Raw genomic sequence first — 24,693 nt, 5'->3', positions numbered from 1 at the left:
CAAATTTTTTATTTAATTTATTAAGGTGACAATTTCTATATTACACATCTTTCATGTACATCTGAAATTAAACAGGGAAAAGAAAATATAGTGTTACCGTAAACCTCTTATTAAAACCATTCTTTTACAAAAGAAAATTTGTTATTGACACCATTTACAACTTGTTTTCATGTACAGGAGAGTGACAGTGGTTTAGTTGTACATGGAGGATTCTGGAGAACAAACACAAACAAAACAAAACAAAAAATAAGAGTAGTGAATTATGATATTTACATATTCGCTTAACTACTATGTACCCGGGGTTTTTATTATGTGATCGACCCAGAACGAGATTAAAATGACACTCTGCATTAAGGGGTAACAATCTGAGGCAAGAAAATGTAAATAGGCCACTTCACCAATCAACTATTCATCATGTTACATTCGTTATATTACACCGACTTTGTCTCAGTATTTGTTATCCCAGGTGAAGTCACAGTCAGCCATCGAAAGGGGGCGTAACACGTGTCATCGGCTCGAGTCTCATAGCTTTTCCTCACTGGTGCAGTTTCTTCATAAGAACTTCAAAACTTCAAACTCCTCTGGGTCTGGTTCCTTCTCCACAGCAGAAGCCCAGAGTCAAGAAAAATTAATCTGATCCTTAAAAACCTGCGTGGTCGATCATCTCTGCTGGCGTCAGGTCGCTGAAAAGGACACCTGATGCCTGAGGGTGGGAATAAGGCTGCCTGAAGGCTGATGACAAGCACCACCTCACCACGCATGTGGAAACAAAAGAGCCTAGATTTACTAACCCAGACTGGAGCCTCCACATGCTGCGGGAGAAGGTGGAGGGACATTTATCTTTTTAAAAAAAAAAAAAGTGCTGTGAATCCATTGTTCATCAGTAACCAAACTTTTGTCTTTTCGGTGTGTTTAAATAAATAATTCAAAAGGACAATCCAAAACGAGCAACCACACTATCTGGTGTTTTTTTTTTCTCCATACAGATAAATAAGATTAATCATCTGTTACTGTTGAGCAGATGCTGTGTAACTTCAGCCAAACCAAACCAAACAAGTATTCACAGTTATATTATAAAGACTGTTTCTGTACACGCTCAATGTTGGACTCCATGGTCGGTAAAAGCATTTGAAGGTTTCTGTTCTTGGGATCCATCATCAACAGTCCACAATCTTTTTTTTTTTTTTTTCTTTTTCCTAAAGTCATATCTTTAAAACACAATCTTCAAAAATGAAAGCATATGAATTGTTTCACACGAGTGTCAGACGTTAATTGTGAAGCAAATGACGTGAGAGGATTTCTGACTGTCATGAAGTGAAAATACTCAAGAGGTAAAATGTTCCTTCAAGTCTAAAATGGAAGACAAAAAAGTTTTAATAGCATCTTTCTGTTTTTTTTTTGTTTTTTTAAAATTCACTAAAATTGTATTTATTTTTCCCCCAATTCATTTTGTGTTTTGATTTGGGGCAAGAGAAGAGGTAAATAAGGAAGCAACTCTATCACCATCTTTCAAATGCTACATGTGAATGAAGTTTCTTTTAGAATCAAAATTTGATTTGGTTTGACTTAAATTAGATGGGTTTTTTTTTTTTTACTCATATTTTTAAAGGTTTTTAATGTTCTGATACATTATGTTGAGTACATCTTGAATACACACACGCACGCACACACGCACGCACACATACACTATCTTAAAATACTTTCTTCATCGTCCATCCATCAAGACCACCCCACTAATTAACAGAAGGAAGGTGTAAAAAATGTCTGGATCTGATATTAAGATGAATAATCTATAAAATTCTCCCAGAATACTCTAATCTAAGACGTCCCACCCGCTACAGTCTCAGGCCCTATAAAACTAGGGTCAGGTTAAGTTCTCCTCAAGTCTTCCACATTTCTCCACCACTATAAATAATGGAGGTTATGCACAATCATGAAGTCATTCACAGATCAAACACTACAGATCCAGGAACACAAACCTGTCTCTGTCTTGTTACTTAGATTAAACGCATCTACCAAACCTGTGACGCACTAACACTGTCTGTTATTTAAGAGTTAATTTAGGGGAGCTCCTTTTTTCTACTATTACTGCTCAAAAAGATCCACTTAAATCATGGGGAAAAATGTGAGAGATTTAAGGTATGATGGGAGATGACATTAATGAGGATGACGACAAACTCTTCCTAAAGGGGAAAACAATCTCAGAGCAACAAAGTTTGCTTTTTTTTCCCTTTTCTTTTTTTTTTGGTGAAAACATAACCCTGTTTTAAAACAAGCGCACCCTCACAATCTGGCATTTAAAATCTAACGCTTTAGTGCAGAGCAACTTAATAAGAAGCAGGTTGGTTCCAACTTTACTGTCGGACCTTTCTGGTTATGAGATTTTGACTGTAGCTCCACGGCTCCACCCCGAAGCATGCCGTTAACATGATCACATGTTGGGAAGAAAAACTACTGCAGTCCCGTTAAAACAGATGACGTCGCTGAGGGGTGAGTTTTCAGGGATTCCCATGCATAATTTTGCGCACATTCTGAGAGACAGGAGCAGCTTCTTTGTTTTGGTTTAAAAGAATACAAAATTTTCACGTACCGATCAGGCATGGAGAGGCGTGTGCTGCGAGCGCAGTGTGCACAGCAGACGCCAGCTCTCAAATCCCAGCTCCTTTGCAACAACATGCACCCATAGAAGTACTGTACAGGTGCATGCACGCACCCACGAGCACAAACAAACAAAAACACCCTCCTATTCTGAAGAGGCTCCCTGATTTGAAACACTGGTGGTCTTTTCTTCCTTCAGACTCCTGCACCCAGTATTAAACTTCTCCTGTTTCTCTCACTCCTGCCCGAAGCCTTCTGTCTCCTCGATGGCAAACATCAGCTTCTCCTTCAGCTGCTCGTAGCTCTTGTAGGGCGGCAAGTCCAGTCTGTTAAAGCTGGGAGGAACATGAAAAAAAAACAGATTTCAGCTTGACATTGGACTTCTTCTTCTTTGGTGTTTATTCAAAGACCTCCTTTACAAACAACAGAATATGAGCATCAAACAAATCAAACGACTTTTCTCCCTATTAATCCTTGTGGTTAAAAGATCTATTCTTGTCGCTCGACTCACCACAACAAAAACACACTAAACTACACCAGGAAATATTACAACTTTCTTCAATAAACTGCTACAAACAGGCTTAGTAAGTTTTTTAAGTGACCATGTCAATTTTAAGGTTTTGATCCACACAGTCAATCTGCGGTGGATTCTGCAGCAGTCAGTCATGAACTCACCACGTGTGACTTCTGGGAAGCCAGTTTTCTTTTCCCACCTTCTCGATACAGAACTTCTGCGGACCATTACTTCCTGTAAAGTGAAGCGCAGGTCAGTAGGAGCTTGAACGATCACGGTTAATTTAACACATCATGATCAGTAAGACACGTAAAAGAAACAAACGGCGATGCCTGGCTTTACAATCTCAAAAACATGTGTAGCAATGTGCTACTTTGAGTACAACTTAAACAGAAGAAGAACAGGTTTACACAAAATAAAAACCGAAGAGAGCTTTATCCAGACGCTAAGTTTAGATGCATATTTCATCTGCATTTACAATTAAATGCCAACTTATTTTTCTGAAATTATTACCCATAAGGTCAGCGAAGCCTCCTACAGGCAGGCGACAGGTACCGGTGACAAACTGCAGCAGCCTCATCCTCTTCTCATTGTCCATCTCCTTTATGAACTGCAGGAGAAGTGGCAAGTTAGTGTGCACACAAATACACCAAAGCCTACTTTTAGAAAAACATGTGTTGTATTTTCTTGGGATTTTTGTAAAAGGAACCACAAAGTATAAACCTGAGCTTCTCTGTATCTGAAGCTGCAGCACCGCACATTTAAATCTCAGTTCCAACACCTGTGCTACCACCTACCTGCCGACTGGCTTACTATTTAATCAGAACAATATCAGAACATTATCCCGCTCAAAAATGAGAACAAAATCCTATGTAAATACAGGCACTGATAATTATGAAACTAAACATTAACATAATATAACTAAGGCTCACATAAGTAAACTTATCAAATTGTCATCTTTCCACCAAAGTCACTGACCTATACTCCTTAGATCCAGAATATACAGAATCTATATTAAAGTAAAAAAGAGTTTAAATTGATAAACAGGTCACTACTTCTGCTGCACACTGACCTGCCAGAACCAGATGATCTGTTTGCTGCTGCGAGCATAGTGTCTGTAGATTGTGTTTCTCTGCCAGTCTGCGAGGTCAATCTCCTGCATACCACACAGCATTACCTGTAACAGGACACAACATATTTACATGTTTTATACGTGTCATTTTAATTGATCTAGGAAAGCCGTTACAGATGTCAGACAGGTGGTCCTCTTTAGTGCATCCCATAGCGCATCATGTATCACTTGAATGGTAGAGTTTCTGGATTCATTCATACCTCCAGCTCTTTGGCGTCAAAGTACTGCAGGTACTGCTGAGGGAGGACCTCGTTGAAGCCTTCAAAGAAAGCCTGCGTCTGCTCCTCCACCCCTCTAGACAGCCTCCACTCTGCGACCAGCCTGCGGAAGTGCGACCATGCGTATGCAGATGTTACAACTCAAAGTGCAGTAATACTGAGTTTCTCCGTGTGCTTCATTTTCAAGGAAACTAAATTCTAACCGTAGAAAACGTGGAAACTGTGTATTGAAATCAAAATGCTGTAAAACTGTATCTAGTAAAACCCACCGGATGTACTCCTCCTTGTTCTCCTCGGTGACTTGGATGTCTCCTCCTCCTGGCTTCAGCTCATGGGTGGTGATTTCCCCCAGGATCTCTTTGTCAACAGAGAAGAACATCTCCAGGCCACACTCCTCGATGTTGTTATCCCTACAGAGCAGCGCAGACAGTTACACCACTATTCCCCTCTCTGTTGCTCCTGTTATATCCATATTACATCCCTGTACTCAAATGAATGGGTGACATGGTGTTTTGACATCGTGCACATACAGATAGTTTCGGGTTTATACAGCGGGTCCCTGTGTTCTGGATGAATGATACATTGTTGATAACAATAAAACAAATGTGAGTGAGAATGGATCCCGGCGAGTCTCGTCTCGTGTTGCTTCGCTCGTTGAATGTGCAGATATTTGCTGTGTGGTCGTTTTTCCTTAAAATGCAATGTGATACTTCGATAAACTAAGATAATTTAGTCTGTCTCTCTGCTTCTGAAATTCCAGCAAGTGAACTCTCTATGACTAGCCCTGTTGTTGTAAAGTCTGGACCACTCTGCAGACTTCAGACTTAAGACTCAGGCTCGAGACTTAAACCAGGTTTTACATTTTGAGCTACAGTGAGACATCACGAAATCACATCATCCGCTCATGCCAGCAATACAATTAGCACATTTATGAACTAGAGCTGTGTCTGAAACTTACTGAGTTCCATTTCACTTTTCAATCCATGAATGAAATACAGGAGGTGAACACCAACTTAAACACGTGTATTATATTACCACATCTGTCAAACATCCTTCCAACGTGGCTCTGTTTACTCACTTGATCCATATGAGTGAATTGTAAAACTCAGGATCTATTGACTCCAGGTCTTTGAGGGCCAGCGGCTTGTTCAGGATGCGCTTGTAAAACGGCAGCGAGAAACCAGTGTCGATGAACTTGCCATGGAAAAGAGCCTGAAGGGCAGAAACAAAGGCTGTTTAATTGTCGAAAACACAAAACGCTAGAAACTATTCTTACACTGATCTTTCTTGTCACGCTAAGGAAAATTACAGCGTGTGTGATAATAATGACCAACCATGGCAATGAAGCGTCCTATGAACTTGAAATACTTGAGGTGGTCGGGGTTGATGTAGGAGGCGGGATTGATCTGGAGACAGTAGTTATCTTTACCGGCATATTCAAACAGGCAGTACATGGGGTTCAAGACCTCATGGGACAACAGGAAGAACCACTCCCTGGAGAAGAGGAGACAACAGGAATGAAAAGACGTAGCCAGCTGGATACCTAACATATTAAAGAGTAGGGAGCAGTGGGGCAAATTCCTCTAATTCTTTAAAGACACTGCCAGTATAAAGACAGAAAACAGTCCAGGTGTGAGCCAAAGTCAGAGCAGATTTCAGAGAAACCATGTTACAAAAAGAAAAATCATCCTCCATAAAATATTCAAAGGAGCCTTCAGCTGTAGAAGTTGTGATAAAGACAAATAAAACCAATGATTCTAGAAGCAAAAACTACAATAAACAACTATAATGAACCAGGCATTTATAACCATTTACATTCAGTCATTTTTTAACTTACCTGGCGACGCCTCCATAATCAAGACCCTCCTCTCCAGGGAAGATGATCCAGAGTCTCCTTCGCAAATCTTGAGCATTGAAGCTCATTATCTAAAACAGAGACAATGCAGGTTGACACGTTGGTGGTGGAATCACTACATTACACAACAGCATCTTAGTTAATTTTGTGAAACAGTGCTGCAGCTCTTAAAAGATTAAAAACATTTTATACTGAGCAGCGAAAGTAAATAACTTCATCGATAAGGTCAAAAGAAATGATACGTGCCTTTATCACTACTTAAATTGAGACATCCCGTTTTAAATAAAGTCTCCATTAACTGAAGTTAAAACACTTTTAAGACCTTAAACTTGCTTCATTTAAGATTTTTTTTGTTGATTTGTTTAAGGTGGTAATTACACAGATTTTTGAGTGCAGCAGAAAAAAGTAATGACCTAGAAAACATCACTTTAGCCAGAGGCAGAGTAAGTGAGGCACATTTTCTGAATAGCAGACCAAGCACCAGGCTGGGAGTAAAAGCACGTCTTCCTGAACTGTGTGGCTGGGGGTGGGGCTCGGGTTGGGGCTAGGGCTCGGGGCGGGTCACCTTACCTGCTGAAACGAGTCCTCAAACAGGGTTTTTCTGGACACGGTGATCTTGATGTGTTGAGGCATTGACAGTTGCTGGAGAAAAGGGAAAATGCCCGAAGCAGTTAAAACGTGAAATGTGCTTTCAGTTCTGACATGATTTCATTCAGGACGCAGTTAACAGCTGCTACGAAAGACTCACAACATTACTTGTATAAATCGCAGACGTGATTAAGTCTATGGGTATAATATGCTACATGCTTTTGCTGCTGCGTGATGATATATCGACGTGATTCATCCTGTCCTGAAAAATCTGCTCATAAGAAGTGAAATCTTTTATAATTTTGCCTTTAACAAATGTATTTAAAGTGAATGTGTTGTATAAAAGCCAATTACATTTTATAAAAGATTATCTAATGTGTTAATAATTAACTGTAAACTGTTCTGATCCTCGCTGACTGAACTCAATGCCTATTCACGCTGGTGAAATCTAAAATAAAAAAATGGTGACCATATATCGTGAAGAGCGCATGACATGAAATGATACAGAATACACTGGAGGACGAGTGTAAGTCAGGAACTCAAACACACACTTATCTATGATGAGTTTTAAAATCTTTTGAGATTTTTCAGCTCAGTGGATAGAAACGTCAGCAGCCAAATCTTGTTTGTAATAGTTTAGCTGCATTTCCAAAAGACAAGTGCAGCTCAGACTCACACCAGGTGTCTCTGTTGCATCTTTCTGTTTGCATAAAAGCTCTATGATTCATCAGCTGTTTATCACACAGTATGATAGGACTCAACATTGATAAGTACAGTCTATTGGATCCATCTGGCACGGTATATGAAAAGAATTTGCAAGATTGATGTTATGGCAAGAGTATACAGGCGCCATAATGTGAGTGGATTGGACAATTGTGTGCCAAGACTGCAGATATTCATTTTAACGGGCCTCTTGCTTTGTGGTTGAAGGAGTGTCAATCAGTGAAATGACCCGCTGCAGTTCTCCAGTGGCAGCCGATTGCTGATCCCTTACATATAATATCCAATAAACAGGGTGTGAATTGAAGCGGTACGCCTGATGCAGCTAGAAAAGAACCATGCGCTTTAAGAATAAGTAACCAGCGCACACTGATATACTTTGACCCTTACCTGGCACCAGAATCTGAAGTACTGTACTTTGGCTTTGAAGTCTCGAACGTACGTGATCTGTGGCCCATTTTCACTGTGAAGAAAGAAGAACAGACTCTTACTATGTTTCAGTATTTTAAAGCATATTAATTATTACTTTAACATGTTTTTGTTTTGTTTATTTATGTGTTACTGAAGCTGATATTTGTTGCTGTTCCCGTGTGCCGATGACTTTCGTGTTGCTGCTGCTGCCATTAAGACAAATATTCTCTCAGAGACAATTAAATGATCTTATTTTGAAGTTTAGTTTTCCACCAGATCTGATGTAATTCCAAAAAGTATTATGGTACACAAGTCTTTGACATATATGCACATATGCGCGTGCGTGTGTCACATTCTTGTAAACATTCACCAAACTGGTTTTTCCCCCACTGTAACCGAACCAAGTAATTACTTTCGAGTTACGCTCACAGGTTATTATCATGAGTCAGCCGAGGTGCTACACGGGTGAGAATGTCAGAATGAAAGAGGCTCGGTGACCCATTTATCATATCAGGATAAAGCATCACAAGCTCTAAAAATAGAGGGGGATTTCAGAGACAATGAGTCAGGAACAAACGGCCTGGTACAACAGAGAGAAGGGGTTTATATATTAAATAATGTCACTGTCAAATCCTAGCTAAACTGAAAAATAGATACCTATCAGCATCAAGTCATAATACCAGCTTTATTAGTTCACTTAAAGAGTTCATATTTAACATTATGACTGTGGTTTTCTCTTGACTTGTTCATTTCTGGTATGTAGAAATGCTAGAAAGACTAAAGCCAAACTGTTATTGCTCCGGGCAATATGTATCCAAGGTGTGATAGTTACAAAGGAGCTGCTTGTATATGTGTGTGTTTTACTGCCACTCACCACCCACGATTCATTAAGTTCATTCAATCGTCTCAGTTTTTTCTAGCGACAGACTGTTGTAATTTAACTTTTTCAAAGTTAACTTCCCCTGATTCATGTGCTTCAGCCTGTGGGTGATTTCCTTATTTCTCAGAAAGTCTTTGGGAAACAGGAAGCGTGTTTATGTTTATAGAAACACTCAAATGAGTCAGTTTTGAGTCACAAAGGTTAAATACTTAAAGGCCTTGTTCTAAAGCAAAGAAAACAAAAACATACAAGGCAAAGGTGACTCCAGTTGGTCATTACCCAGAGTCAAAGATCACAGATGACCTGAAGCCTCTTTTTAGGAACAAAATAATGTGATTTATGCGATTCTTAAAAGTCTGAAGATTTTGAGTAAGAGGAAATCAATATGGTGGAGGACATACAGTGAGGACTTTCCAGTGCGAGGGTCGATGTAGGTGGTGGTTCTCCTGTTGTGGTCCACGAAGTAGGGAATACCATCTACTGTGAACCTCATCTCCCAGCCCTCCGGGAGCGGCTTCTCATTGAGCAACCTAAAAAAAAAAAACTGAGTGGATCAATATTCAGTGATGGATCATTATATTATATCAAATACAAGCACAGTGCATTTACATTTTCATCTGATACGCATGTTATCTGAAGTGACAGCAGAGGAGTATGCACACTCACCCCTGTGTCCGTGGGTCCTCCCACTGCGTAGACCGTGTAGGGTGATGTACGAAATAAACTCTGCCATTGGTGTCCGTTCTCTTCTCTGAAAGACATAATAACAATTATATTAAACCTGATGCAAAACAGAGGCAATTCAGGCTGACCACTAGACAACAGTAAAACCTTTAAGCCCTCTAACTTAATACTTTTGAGATATTGGAGGTTTAGAGTGATTATGTCATTTACCACAGACCATAGTGGCCTTAATCTATGTCCTTAAGCCTCCATACAAATTCATTCCTTTTCTGTATGAAGATTCAGTTGTTTTTGTGGTATATTTTTTGTATGCCAAGCAAAGGTGTTGGTCATAAACAAAGAGAAGCACTCATGCATACACCTACAGTTTAACAAACATTCAACAATGCAAATAAGTCCCGTAGCAAACATCAGATGTTCCACTGTATATTAATGGAGCTGTAAGACAAGAGATCTGCTCAGACACAAGCAGGTATGCTGCTGATAGCACGCGCTCCCTGAGGTAGATCAAGGTCCAGTATAATGAAATTGAGTAATAATCAGATTAGTCCACAGATCCTGAAATAAAAGCAACAAATCTGCAGAATTGTTTGGTCAAAATCCGGGAAAAGCAACAAACTATGAAGCATTTGGTTGTTTTTGCTGCACTGGGAGAAACACAAAACAGAGCCCACACACACACACACACACACACACACACACACACACACACACACACACACACACACACACACACACACACACACACACACACACACACACACACACACACACACACACACACACACACACACACACACACACACACACACACACACACACACACACACACACACACACACACACACACACACACACACACACACACACACACACACACACACACACAATTTCTGATCTGCACAGTATTCAAGTATTTAACCATCTTGTACATGACGTGGAAGTAAGTAGTTTATGTGTGCATGTTCATGATTACGAAAGCACCACCGGCCAAGTGGACTGCCTCATCAAATAGGAATTCAGCTACAGCTATAAATTACACAGTCGCTTGAAGTCATTGTTGAAAGCTACACATCTTAAACAAACAACAAACTTCTCGAGCAAAACCCTGATAAGAAAAGTAATGTGGAGCATTTTTGACACACATTATTATTGTTGAATAAAATCCAAGCGCTGGCGAGCTAAATGTGTCTCATTGATGTCTCAGATGTATGCGTGTATTTAAACGGAAAAGCCTTCATGATCTGAATCTTACCCCATCCATGTGGCAGAGGCCCCAGAGGATCAAACTCCTTATTCTGAGTGGCTGAGACCTGGTCTTGTAGCTACGGAGCAGATAAGCAGAGAAGTGTGTATGAATAAAATATGGTTGTTTGAGAGTCATAAACTGCAATAATCAAAAAACATGAACAGGTTACAGCAGACAGTACAAATACTTCCAACTGAAATATAACCTTGATCTGCCTATTAACGGGTTACAGTGAGCGCAGATACCAGTAAACATGTTGAAATATCAGCATTAGGGGAAGAACTCAGAAAAACACGGAGGTGACACATATCTGTTTCGTCCCACACAGGAAAACCAAAAAGCCATTGCACATAGAAGTTACCATATTCCAGTCTATTAACGCCCACATCACCAGTGTGGTATCACTTTACAAAGAGGAAGTCTCACCCCGAATATGAACCGCTGGTTGAACTGTTGCATGGCGCCCTGCAGCTGGCTGCGCTGGTGCTGCCACTGCTCGTAGTTACGCACCGTCTCCATTGTGGGGCGCTGCCACGTGGTGGTTCGCGTGATGTGGTCGACGAAGTAGACACGCCCCATCTGGTCGACGCGACGCTCCCAGCTAAAGACAAACGAAATGAGGGAAGCCATTGAGACCAATTCATTTATCACATAGATTTTAAATTGAAATTGACAACTTGATATCAAAAATGATCACCAGCCATGTCAATAAAGTTTTGGAAAGAGGCAGAAAAGAAGAAGAACGAGGATTAAAATACGTTTCTGAGGTGGACATGATCCATTGGGTCCACATCACTCTGCCCTATCAGTTCAAACAGGGGATGTGGAAAAAGACTGGATGAGCAAATGCATCAAAGAATAAAGTGAAATATCAATGTGGTAAATGAAGGAGGCACAGCAAACGAGCCACATGCTGCTCTCAGCAAATTACACATGAGACAGTTCAGCCAAAAAATCAAAGAGAAACATCCGGAGGCTTCGGTGACCTGCAGTCGACACAGTGTGCAGGTTTTACACCTCAGTCCTATGTATAATCTGAAAAGACCGACTTAACAACAGACACGCTGGCAACCTGCCTGTGCAATAACAATGAGCTTAGATTAATCTTCATTCTTTTTCTTTCTTTTTTTTTTTTTTTTTTTTTTTAAGTAACAACCTGTTTACAGCAGGAATTTGCAGAGCAAGATTCCTTTGTATAGTTGCAGCAGCAGAGGCCTGTCTTCACTCAAACTATGTCATTCGCCAACTAAAGTGCACTGGTCTTCACTGCAAGCCAGTTCTTTATTTTTTATTTTATCGACACCTGCACTTGATCCATGTTTACCGGCCAACAGTCGTCTTCATCCCTGCCTTTTATTGGTGCACTGCTACATTTCTTGGCACTTTACTGCCACAAACTGCAACATGATACCATCATCAACAAGCACATGGACATACACGTTTGTCCCTGTGCGGGTGCCAGTAGAGTGTGTACAAACAAAATGGGAACCCATTAATGGTCAAAACACCACAGGTTCACCTTGAAGTGGTTACTGTTTCAGTGCAGTTCTGTCTTTGTCCAGCATATCTTTTGAGTAGAGGCAGTTCTATTTGATCTACTTCTAGTATTACAACTGATAAACCTGTAAGAAAGAAAAACTAGTCTACTGCTCTCTGTATCTGAGAAGAGAAAGATCAAATGAGAGGGACTTTTTACCCAGGGGGCAAAGGTTCGGGGCGTTCCCACGTTGTTCTCTTTTCCACGTGATCGACAAAATACACCCTGCCGTTCGGATCCACCCTCTGCTCCCACCTAGATAAAACATCGACAGTAAACTTCAGGACAGCGGGTAATGGTGCACGACTTCAGCCATTAAGGTTCTGTATAGATTTAAAATAGCTATGAAGATATGAGTCATCCTACTGCAAAAAAAAAAGAGAAAAAAAAGCAGCAAATAGCCAGTGAAGGTCACGACGTTGCCACAATGATGACACTATAAAAGCAGAAAAAGGAATTACAGTCACAAGCCGAAGAGACAGACAAGAGAAATAGATAGTGACGATAATGGGGTGTTTTAATTACAACCCCAGTATAAATGTAAAACAGATGTAATTAATGTTATAACACATCCGTGTTGTTTTCTACAGATGAACAAGTAACACGTCACCCTTTCCTTTAATAATGATGTTGTGTGTGTGTTTTCTTTTTTCATCTTATTATGGATTTCAGTAAAGATCTTTGCAGGTTCAAACGTTGCTGCTTTCTGGGAGCTAATAGCACAGTGTGCGGATCTTTTTTTCTTGCTTTTGCCTTGATATGAAATCTTAACTAATCCTAACAACACATTGCTGTCCTCACACTCGCACGTCCTTGATAGACACACACTTTCATTTACTCATATATGGCTTCAGGAATGAATAAATGCTAAACTTCACTAATGCTGTTTTCTTATCGAGCCGGAGTAAATGTTATCCCAAAGTCTGATTGACTATGTTTTGCTGAAAGAAAACCAAATTTCTTTGCGACACACTAATCTATGGAGGATTATTCATTCATGAATTAAAGAATTAATTTCTAAACGGTTTACTTAATGAGTGTTTTATGCTGTTCTTGTAAATACATTTTTAAATCTTTCATTTATAAATTCTTTTTACAATTTCCTATTTTTAACGCCTATTAAAATATGAAATTGAGAAAATGCTTTATTTCTTTTCCTGTAACATCCTCCATACTAATCCTCCTCTGAGTGATAAATCCAATTTCTTTCTTCATGAACTCTCTGTGATGAAGTGTTTTTTGTCTTTGTTCCATTCCTCTCAATTTTTATTATACTAAGCAGCAACACATATTAACAGCTGTTTGGCTTGGGTATTAGTGACAGGAACAGTGAACAGCAGCTACTCCATCTACTGCACTGTACCATCAGCACTTGATACCAATGATAGCAATAACGAAATGGGAGCTAACCCGAGGGGCAGCGGCCCGGTGTTGACAGCGGGGACCCTGGGAGTGACTACAGGGGTGATGGTCGGCTGTCTGGTCGCTGCAGCTCCAGAGCCCGAGGCCGGCGTGGAGTTCCTGTCTGAGCCTGCCGACGGACTTGAGTCTGGGGTTGATGAGGGTCCTGAGGCCGGTGTTCGCACTGGTGTATCAGAACCTGACTGAGCATCACTGCCGTCAGCTGGTGCAGAGCCGTTGCTGGAGGACGCTGATGAAAGACCGGGACGGGACAATCCCACATAGACAATTCAGTTTAAATCTATCAAGGCGGACGGGTTTCGGAACTTGAGTTGGCAAAGAAACAACAGCAGATTTAATTAAAGACGTAACAATGACACAGTAAGGCCTAATTATTATTTGTGCTGTTTCTCAGCATGTGAATATGTCTCGCGTTTAAGTAAACCGCCTGTACAAACAATGTCATTCAGAGTGTTGGCCCAATTCCCAACTTAGCTTCAGGGTGAATTTTTGACATTAATTAGATTGTGACAAAGTAAGTGTAAGCGTAAGAGAAAAAGCACTTATATTAATAATATTTGTGTCTAGGACAGACCAGCACGGGACCTTCCTTCATTAAATATCTTACCTGGTGAAGAGGTGGGTCTGCGGGGGGTTGGAGGAGGAGGTCTGGAGGGCCTGGGTGGCCGGAGAGGCTTCAAGCTCCCCGATGACACCAAGGGAGACCCTGTGCTGTTCGCTGACCTCCGGCCACTGGGAGAAGACTTGTGCTCTGCACCATCCACAGCTGGAGAGCTGTCTCGACTCTGCCTGTGAGGAGCGAGGGTGGACGGGGGTAAATAAAGCAGGAAAAAAAACAACAACAAAAAAAAAAAAAAACAGAAACTAGAAATGTGACACTAGCAAAACTCGACTGAAAATGAAAAGGCACTGTACTTTATGGCATGATCCCCATTAGGTTGTGATTCCCCGTTTGATGTACCTGAAATAAAAAACACAGGATAAAGGAAGCAGAATAAAGGAGTTTCTATTCACACAAAACACAACCAGTCTAACAAACAAAAACATGTTCTATCTAATGTGACTGTACTAAACCCTGCTGACAAAAAACAGAAAACATAACCTAGATATCTGGACAGTAAACACAAATGTTTTGCTTAATTATCTCACACCTTTAAACTAAGATTTCATACTTCGAGGATGGAAACCATTTATAAATGTGCTCATTTCCTGTTGCTTCCACCAACTGTATCTTTTACAGATGTAATGAAATAAAATTGAACAGGCCTGCATGCTTTTGACTTAAACTCTCTTCAGCTTCTGTGACTCACTGTGATGGTCAGCCTTGGCCATGGCGAACATCTCCGGGTCGACGGTCATGCCGTCCAGGCAGACAGACAGATCTCCCACCACATCTGACTGGTCTCTGTCTGCACACAGCTGTAAGGTCTGCACCACCTCAGAGACTACGTTCAGACGACAAAAAAATACAACACGGTTAGAGTAAAAACAACGACAACTGAAACACATTTCCCGATATTAATGATGCAGTCATATCACTCAGTGACGAGATGCACTGTCCCTTCACATTTCATCAAAGTCAAATCAGCAACATAAAGTAATTTTCCTCTAAACGCACCACACCAGTTCTTCACTTCACTCAGTGAAAAGAGACATAACCATTTAAATTACAACAAATGTTCTCAATAAATGAGAGGAACAGGAGAACACTGTTAGATCTGCTGTTCCTGCTCAGGCTGAATGTTTGTTCTTGCTGTAGTAATGAGGGGCTCATTTATAACAAACATAAAACATGTTCAAATTACAAGTAATTTAAATTACAAAGTTGTGGGAATCGGTGTGTACTTTTCCTGTTCTGGAAACATGGAACATCAAACAGCTCTCGACATGTGAATCATACCCAGAGTTCACCATCATTAGCATTGCTGGACAGGGTCCATGTGTAAAAAATGACCAAGCAAGGGGCTGAATTGAGTCTTTATGAGAAACAAACCAAAGATAAACAGCACAAAAATCTACCAGGGCAAAAGGGGATGACAAAAAAAACAAAACAAAACAAAAAATCTCCTTCTAAAATGTAAAGTAGAGCACGTCACTGATTTATTCTTTATTCTGAACACGCCTGATAAGCTGCATCTGTAACTGCTTTGAAATACTTTCTGTATTTTAGGGCTGCCTGATTTTTTAAAAAGGGATCAAGAGCCTCAAGGGAAGAGGAAAAGAGGCCGGCCAAAGAACACCTGGCGATGGGATCTGCAGAAAGACATCAGGAAGCTGGGATACACCTGGTATCAGACAGAAAAGAAAGCTAATGACCCAGAACTCTGGAGGTCCCTCGTCGACAGTCTATACTCCCAGAGGGAGAGTGTCAGGCATAAGTAAGTGAGTCATCTGCCTCAAACTGGTTAATTAAAACCTTTTTTTAATGTCCACATTTTACTTGACTGCTGTAACACAGTTATATCAACCTTTATCACAAGAAAATAGGTCTTTACCGAAACCTCTGTTGTGTAGGAAGTGATGCATTTTACATTTCTAGCAGCTGTTTGAAGTAAATAAAACAAAAACAGCTGCTGTGGCAGGAACAGCCAGAACTGCTGAACAGACAAAGGATCATCAACAGGACAACCGAACAAATACACCTCACACTGCACGAAAAAGCAAAGCTAGATGTCATTAAAAAAAGAAAAAAAAGCAATGTTAGCTTTTTTTTTAGACTCCATACACAAAGTAAAAATCATGTTGGACAACATAGATTTTCAGCCTAAATTGTGAGTCTCACATGGAACCCCAGCTCTGAACCAGACCAGGGTCTGATCTACCTGAATTATATATCAAAGACACATCTTAATAACATAAAGATGCAAGAGGAATGTTTGCATGTTTCTACCCACACTGCAGACTGCAGTTAACCAAATCACTCTGAAATACACAATGAATGAATGTCATCTGCGATGTGTGGGAACGGTAAAAGTTTTTCAGCAAAGACGCACAAACAGGACATTGTGAGGGGACTTTGCTCGTATTGTTGTAGAAAAGTGGAGCAGAAAAGAAAAAAGACCATCTAGAACTGCTTTGTGTGTACGTGCATCATATACTCACTTTTCATGTCATTAGACTTGAGCGTGTCGCTGATGTCCAGCATGGCCATGCCTAGCAACACGTCGGACTTCAGGGTCTGGTGGCTCCACACGCGAAACGACAGTTTGCTGAATGGAGTCACAATCCTGATGAAACAAACAGACACATTTGTACTTTTGATTGAAAGACAGAGCGATGCCTTGCTTTTGTCCACAGAGGAAGCAGGGGGACTCACTACCAGGGTCTTCACCAACATTTTATTGATCACAATTTTTAAGCTCAGCAGCTTCTTGCAGCTCCTTCCTGACATTTCCATCTAAATTTACAAGCATTCAGTCTAAATGAAAGGAACTGGCATTAAAGACAATAACAAGAGTAAGTAATTCCACACATGGGATATCACCGTCTTAACCAATAAATACTGTTAATTCACATTATTGCTAGCTGTTTGGAGGTTGTAATAAAAAAAACTTATTTAGCTGGTAAAGAAGTGAAACCACTGTGTCTGTGTGAGCAAAATAAAGTCTTTGTTTTGTGGTGAAAGCAACTCATAGACAATGAAGTTCATAAGCTATTCAGGGACAACGAGTGTCTGAAACCATCACTATGACAGTTGTTTAGCTAGTTCCCTCAGCGCCCCCCAGGAAAAGACATTTGTGGACACATGGGCTCAGGTCCGGTTACATCCCATAGTAAACACTTGTTATATAATAACTACCCCCATGGGTACAAGAGAAACTGTAGGAGAACTCTATATTAAGAAGGTCGCAGTGCACAGCAGAAGATCCTGGACAGGCTAAAATTAAGAGGACATCTGATGTGTGAATATGTTGGACCGCGGGAAGTCGAGAGGTGTGAGTGCACTAAATGTCCAGTATACGTGTGGAAACAGGATTCCTGTAAATGAACCGGACGCACTCTCTCACCGCCGTGTGGCATTCTACATATCAGCGCAGCCAATTAAAACCACATGGAGATAGCGTATCTTCTCTTTAAACTGTTCACACACCATTACCCTCAAGTGGAGAGAAAATCCTTCCCAAACCCAAAGAGCTGGTGACTCATTCAGAACCAACTCTGCTGCAGGAAAAAAAAACATCTTGATCAAGATCATATCTTACACCAGCAATTTTAAGGAACTATTTTTCTTTTTTCACAAGCTTATGAGAAACTCCTCAAGGCCTGGACAGCTTTCTGAGGAAACTATGATGATGTGCAGTCAGCAGTTGTTTTTTACCATATGTTTCGTCCTCAAAACCAAAGCCCAAATTGCTACAGTGTTTTCATTCATCTGTTTAACTCTGGGGAATTTGAACAATGGTAGTTGTACTCTCTTCACTCAGCGGCGCAGGCACTGACTGCTGTGTGCTTTTGTATGTTTTCTTTACAAGCTTCAAGAAATTTGAAGTACCTTCAATATTTCTTGTACTACATCAGTAACGGCTAATCACCAAGGCACATTGGTTTTAGATGCCTTTGCAGTCTGCAGTTCAACATGTGCTGTGACAGGACTTGAACAAAAAGAGCAAAGTGCTAAGACTTCCTCAAAAATCACTTAGAAGTAAAACTTTAACCACAATCTGTACACGCATAAAAATCTATGCTAGAATCTGGTTTGTTAGTTGATACTTTTTGCTTTCCATAATTTTGTTTTTTTTATTACTGATGTATCCTCTTTACACCTTCATGTTTTTAACATCTTTGTTCATCGTGTGGGATATGAAAACGTAAGATTCGAACACAGTCATAGAAAGTTGGCGTCTTGGTCGTAGCTCAGTTATGAAATTCTAGCACGCCACAGAGCGTCTCTCCAGCCGGGCTGCTGACAGAGCTGTCAGCTGGACACCGGAGCTGAGAGAATCAGAGTGGCCAACAGAAACAAGTCATGCAGTCCACGTTCTGCTGCTCTCCAGTCACATGTCTCCGTCTCTGCTGCCATCACAGTTAGTTTTGTGGTTTGAGAATTTTATCACTTGGTCTCCTGCCACAGTGTCGCTCCTGTATTGCTCTGTGTACACTGAGGCAGGTAAAGAAAAGTGAAGTGAGTCAACTTGAGGTCTTCTCGGCTGATGCGCAGACTTTTAAGGAGGCGCCATATTAAGACGAATAATTAGGGTAAGGTGGCTCTCATAGCTGAGTAAACTGACTCTTAGATGTTTTCTCTGAATGTGCAAACAGTGGCATTCACTCTGTGCCCTATCCCAGTGATTGAATTCTGATTATCACAAATATGATCAAACGATATTTGGGTCTGGTAATCGTGGAAAGACTTTGACTCACACAGTGAGCGGCTGCTTCCATTTGGGGCTGTGCGTGTTGTTGCATTTCTCTGTTTTCTTGGACTGGCCCTCGACTGTCACTTCCACATAAGGACTGGGACCGAACCAGTTTTTCTTGTTCTCTTTCAGTTTTGCTGAGAGCACTGAAACAGGAAGAAGAGACGGCGTAGCGGACAGTCAGCCACAGTGGTGCCAGAAGAAGACAAAGAAAGATGTGATCAGCAGAAGGAAGACAACAGTAACAGTAATTTAGGAACGGGGAAATACTGTGTGTGGCATGACATGACTGCAATGTAACCAGGATTTAAAAGATATAAATTACAAGCATGCTAACTTTTGTCTGGCTAGAGAAGCAGTGCGTTTACCACTTAAAAATTTACCTCTTGTGACTATTAAAATATTCTTTGCAGCAAACGTATGATAATTCAGGATTTACCCCTAATTTCCATTATCTAGACCACGTAATCATCGATGGACATAACTACATAATTAAACACACAAGGCAACGAAGACCAGGCAGAGTTCAAAGTTCTCAAAACTTTTTTCACAACAGACATATTGACTTGCTATAGTAAAAAAAAAGCACAGCTGTTTCTAATAATATTAAAAATGCATCTGTTCTATTGAAGTGTCCCCGTGAGCCGTGACGGTGACTGACAGCGAGCCGGCATGAACAACACCAGGACTCTGAGACCGAAGCACCTAAATGGAATTTAGCCGTCTGTCATTTTATTATTTACACCTGTGCTTTTCTTACTGTGACACGTCAAAATGTCCTGTGTGGGAAAAAAAACAACAACGTGGAAATATAAAAGAACTGAACCTGATATTTTCATTTGAACCTTGGTCCACTTTGATAAAGACTGAAGACTCACCAATGATTTGCAGCTGTGCCTTCATAGGGTAACCATTGGAAGTGCCCGGCTTGGTGACTCCACTGGCCATGACATAGGGCTGGGATAAAAGCCTGCAGCACAGACACAACACATCATTAGTGATGACAAATCAGTTTCCTAAAGCGTAAACATGAGATCACGTACAGTATATGTAGCTCATAATATGAAAAGACATGCAAAAATTACAGGCAAAAAAAAAAAAATACAACACTTATTAAACACTTTTATCTGTTTCCGCTTGAAGCATGAACCAGGTTTAAACCCCAAAATTAAGCTGTGTTTTCCTGTCTGTATTCACAGAACAAGAAAAGCAAGAAAGACAGTAAATTAACTAGTCTCAATCTGGTTTTTAAACACAGCTCACTGAGCCTCCATAATAACCCATGTAGCCCACAGGCATGTGAGGTATTATAATACTGCATATACAAGTTTTGATGACATCTAATTCTTTTTCCGTCAGAGGTAAAATGCACTTACTGTAAATCGCTTTGGACAAAAGCATCAGCCAGATGAATATAATGTCATGTAATGTAATAAAGGCCATCTGGAGTGTGTGCTTTAAATGAAGGAGAGGTTATGTTCCCTTCCTGGAATATATCCTGAATACTAAACAGCATCACATCAGCTGTTAAAAAATTTGCATTCAAACTTGCAACAGCAGAACAGACTGACTGTATGCTCACAATATATAACAATGAACCTGAAGTCAAACAAGCTTGTAACTCTGTTAAGAGTTACCCGTCAGACTGTCTTGTGAAACACACAGACTGCACCGTCATGGAAGGTAATAAAAGACGAAGGTCAAACCAGGTCACTTTAAAACTGACTGCACAATACAACCTGTGTCTGACGGCCTCATACAGCTGACTGCAAACAGAGGCACACAAGGAGCCGCACAACTGTCAATGACAATGCATTCAGGTTATCCTGAGGCGCTGTTCTAAACAACTTCAACTGCTTTTTAACTTGGATTTCTAAACATCTGTGTATTGTTATGTAGGTATACATGATTACAATGTCCAGGGTCACAGCCTATCACGTTTTCCTTTATACTTACAGTGCTTTCAGAAAGTATTCAGACCCCCTTACATTCATTTTTCTCCCTCATCAACCAACACTCCATATCCCATAACGACAAAGACAGAACAGAATTCTTGCAAATTTATTAAAAAAGGAAAAATTGAAATTGACAGAAGTGTACAGACACTTTACTCAGTAGTTACTTGAAGCACATTGGGTAGTGATGACAGCCTTGAGTCTTCGTGGGTATGACACTAAGAGCTAAAGCCAAACAGTTCAATCTTGGTTTCGTCAGAGAATCTTTTTCCTCAGTCCTTTAGGTGCAAACTCCCAAGCAGCTTTCATGTGTCTTTTAGTTAGGAGAGGCTTCTGTCTGGAAACTCTGCCATAAAGCCCAGATCGGTGGAGTGCTGCAGTGATGATTTGTCCCTCTGGAAGTTTCTTCAATTTCCACACAGGATCTCTGGAGCTCAGCCAGAGTGACCATCAGCTCCGGGAAAAGTCCTGGTTGTTCCAAACTTCTTCCATTCAAGAATTATGGAGGTGGGGCGTCGTGTAGCGTAGTGGTCTAAGCAGGCACCCCATGTGTAGAGGCTACAGTCCTCGCTGCAGTTGGCCCCGGTTCGAATCCCGCATCGGACGGCCTTTCGCTGCATGTCATTCCCCCTCTCTGCCTCCCTGTTTCCTGTCTCTCTCCACTATACTATCAAATAAAGGCATTAAAAGCCCAAAAAATATACTAAAAAAAAAAAAAAATTATGGAGGCCACTGTGCTGTTGGGACCCTCCAATGCAGCCGAAAATTGTTTGTAGCCTTGTCCAGATCTGTGCCTCGACTCAATCCTGTCTGTGATCTTTTTGTTCTGATCTGCATTGTCAGCTGGGAGACCTCATGCAGACAGGTGTGTACCTTTCCAAATCGTGTCCAACCGGCTGAATTTACCACAGGTGGACTCTAATCAAGGTGTATAAACAGTGTCATAGTAAAGGGTCTGAATATTTAGGGAAAACATTAATTTAAATGATTTTTAGCATGAGGCTGCACCATAACAAAATGTGAAAAAACTGAAGGCATCTGAACACTTTGTGAATGCATTGTATACCTCAGGTAGTGATTTCCTACATGCCTCTTTGTAAAATGCTATTAAGGACCATGAATTGGTTGCTATGGTGTGCTAACCAAGTAAATTGTCAACACTGAGAAGTGCTTACAATCCTGGCTGCTACGTATAAATTCAAAGCTCAACACTGCAGAAGAAACTTATGGAGAAATGTTTATGTTTGCTTCTTCTGTGATGGATTGTTCCTGGTACAATTCTAGAAACATTATTGTAAACTGGCAGCTCTAAAAAGAAACCTGTCACCAAGACCTGATGTTTACGATTTCAGTTTTAGATCAATGGAACATTTTCACTGACTCCAATGAAGCTGTAATGGAAACATCATTACAAGAAACACTGGCAACAACGTGACCTGGTTTTGGAGATCATTTTCCACTTTAAATATGTAAAAACTGTTCATATAATGTCCTCTTACGAAAATCCAATCGCAACTCAGCAGCATCACTGACAAATGTGTCAATCAAGGGGGCAGAGAAAGGAAAAAGAAACACTAACAAAAGGAAATCAGTTCCGGTGACCTTTCCTAGAATCTTGGTCTGATGCGTCATTGAATAATGCATGTTCTTCAGTCTATCTCGCCCAGTATGCCCGTGGCAGAGCAGGAGAAAGTGAGGAGCTCCTGGGTAAACTTTCACTTTGGCTACTGCTTTAGTCTCTGTCAATAATTCATTGCAACTGCTGACTTTGCAGCCTCATGAGCAGGCTGACCGTGTTTTGTAGATGAGGGTATTCGCTGAATATTAAACTCTAAAATGTCCTGCCTTGACTTGAATATTCTAACCAGCTATAGAACATCACCCACAGGCCAGTAAATTGCTCCATGTCTTTGGCTGTAGAGCTCTGTATAACCTCTCTTAAGATCAGCAAAATCTCTAACACTTGTCCACGCCACATCAACAACAGGCTGAAGTTGTATTGTTCCCAATGAAAATCAAACATGACTCAAGCCAGGAGTCATGTTGGATATATTGTGATGGATAATTAATAGTATTAATTTTTCATGTAACAGCAAAGAAAACTGAACACAAAAGCAGCAGCCAGTCCTCCCTGTTCACTCCCCAGATGACTGAACAGTTGACACTGCCTGTAGTGAACAACAATGACAGACAAGGACACAAACACACACAATCAAACTTGCCAAGTTGTGGATGAGTAATAACTGTAACAAAACAAATCATTGTCTATTTCCCTCGACACTTATCTGCTTCTCCCACATAACTGCAATTATCCAAGGAGAAAAAACTATGCAGTCAAAACAGCTGCTGTGAGGGGAAACACTGGAAAAACAGCCTCATAATCTCAATAATATAGTTTGACAGCTACTGGATATTCAACTATTGAGCTTAAATTGGCAAACTATGTTTTACAGCTGGTTCCCTCGGCTCATCTGAAGAATCAGTACTTCTATATTTTATTTTTAGATTAAATTATTACTGTTTAATATAGAATGCACTATGTCGTATTGAAGGGCGGCTCCTGGCGTTTCCCAAAAGCTTCATATTTTGGGTTGTATGTAAGCAGCACCAAGCTAACATATATTCAGTGGAGTTTGACGTACTGTCCTCTCCACGTAGCTCAGTAAAAACAACTCTAACCAGTTTAATTCCAGCTGTCAACATGTCCTATTATTATTGACAAAGACACTCCTATTTGTAATTATCACCCCTCTACATTCCCTTCCTGGTAAAATAAGATAACAAACGTTGGCAAAGATTACATAATTTAATCCAACTAGCAATGGATAACGAGCTAACGCTAGCTATGTTAGCCGAACAGCAAAGGAACAGTTTGTCCTCATTAGCTGACGAACAGCACTACCGTCAAACAGTATGTGTATTTACAGTATTGGAGTGGTGGCACGACTTGCTGAGTACGTGTTGAATGTCAGTTCTGACAGCCTGCTGCTGCCATCCCAGCCCGGCTAACCGCTAGCATACTAGCTCATGTCATCATCATGGCTGGCTGGAAATCCCAAAGTCCAACGGCTGTGAAAAAAAAACAAATACCACCGGTGATAGCTCTAGTAACTGACTTATATCACTTACCCGGATCCCAAGGGAGGTTGTGAAAACCAAGCTGGTAAAGCTGCTGTGAACTCCCAGCCCTCGGTGTGAAGGATGTTTGGGTTTCAGTCGGGGTTTCACTTCAAGGAAGAAGAAACTTCCACCATCTTCGTAAGCTCACGTCATGTGACCGAAACAAGGTGGGGCGCACGCTACTCCCACCTCGTGCTGTGATTGGACCAGAGTTGGGGCGAGATGGACCAATGAACCGTTAGTAAACATGCTGACGCATTTAAGGTGCCTGCAATTCGTACTGTCAATAATCATAACAGAAATTTTCATCAATGAAATCTCTTGCAACAAAAATGATTTTTGCAGTATTTTTTTCTTTGAAAAATTAAAACATACATAATAGGAAGCTAATAAAATCAACTATATCTTTTCATTTTTTTTTTTTAAATGTTAAAAAAAATTTAATTTGTTAAG

At 40.6% G+C, this 24,693-nt stretch overlaps 1 protein-coding gene across 1 annotated transcript; it reads right to left on the bottom strand.

Annotated features, from left to right (window-relative positions):
• On the bottom strand, positions 1 to 24,402 carry itchb (itchy E3 ubiquitin protein ligase b). Its single transcript, XM_056384911.1, has 24 exons — positions 24,250 to 24,402; positions 20,044 to 20,135; positions 19,170 to 19,311; positions 16,911 to 17,035; positions 15,119 to 15,253; positions 14,724 to 14,769; positions 14,416 to 14,597; positions 13,797 to 14,037; positions 12,546 to 12,641; positions 11,276 to 11,450; positions 10,856 to 10,925; positions 9,583 to 9,667; positions 9,318 to 9,446; positions 8,016 to 8,088; positions 6,888 to 6,959; positions 6,300 to 6,388; positions 5,797 to 5,956; positions 5,541 to 5,674; positions 4,732 to 4,872; positions 4,445 to 4,565; positions 4,185 to 4,289; positions 3,626 to 3,722; positions 3,274 to 3,346; positions 1 to 2,933 (listed from the first exon to the last, which is right to left on the bottom strand). Exons 2-24 carry the CDS (start codon positions 20,111 to 20,113, stop codon positions 2,834 to 2,836), a joined length of 2,661 nt encoding a protein of 886 aa, XP_056240886.1. The 5' UTR covers positions 20,114 to 20,135; positions 24,250 to 24,402; the 3' UTR covers positions 1 to 2,833.
• Between the last annotated feature and the right edge of the window lie 291 nt (positions 24,403 to 24,693).

The sequence above is a fragment of the Seriola aureovittata genome, chromosome 9, assembly GCF_021018895.1.
Source record: "Seriola aureovittata isolate HTS-2021-v1 ecotype China chromosome 9, ASM2101889v1, whole genome shotgun sequence".
Lineage (NCBI taxonomy): Eukaryota > Metazoa > Chordata > Actinopteri > Carangiformes > Carangidae > Seriola > Seriola aureovittata.
This window is presented reverse-complemented; position numbering and strand designations above follow the sequence as displayed.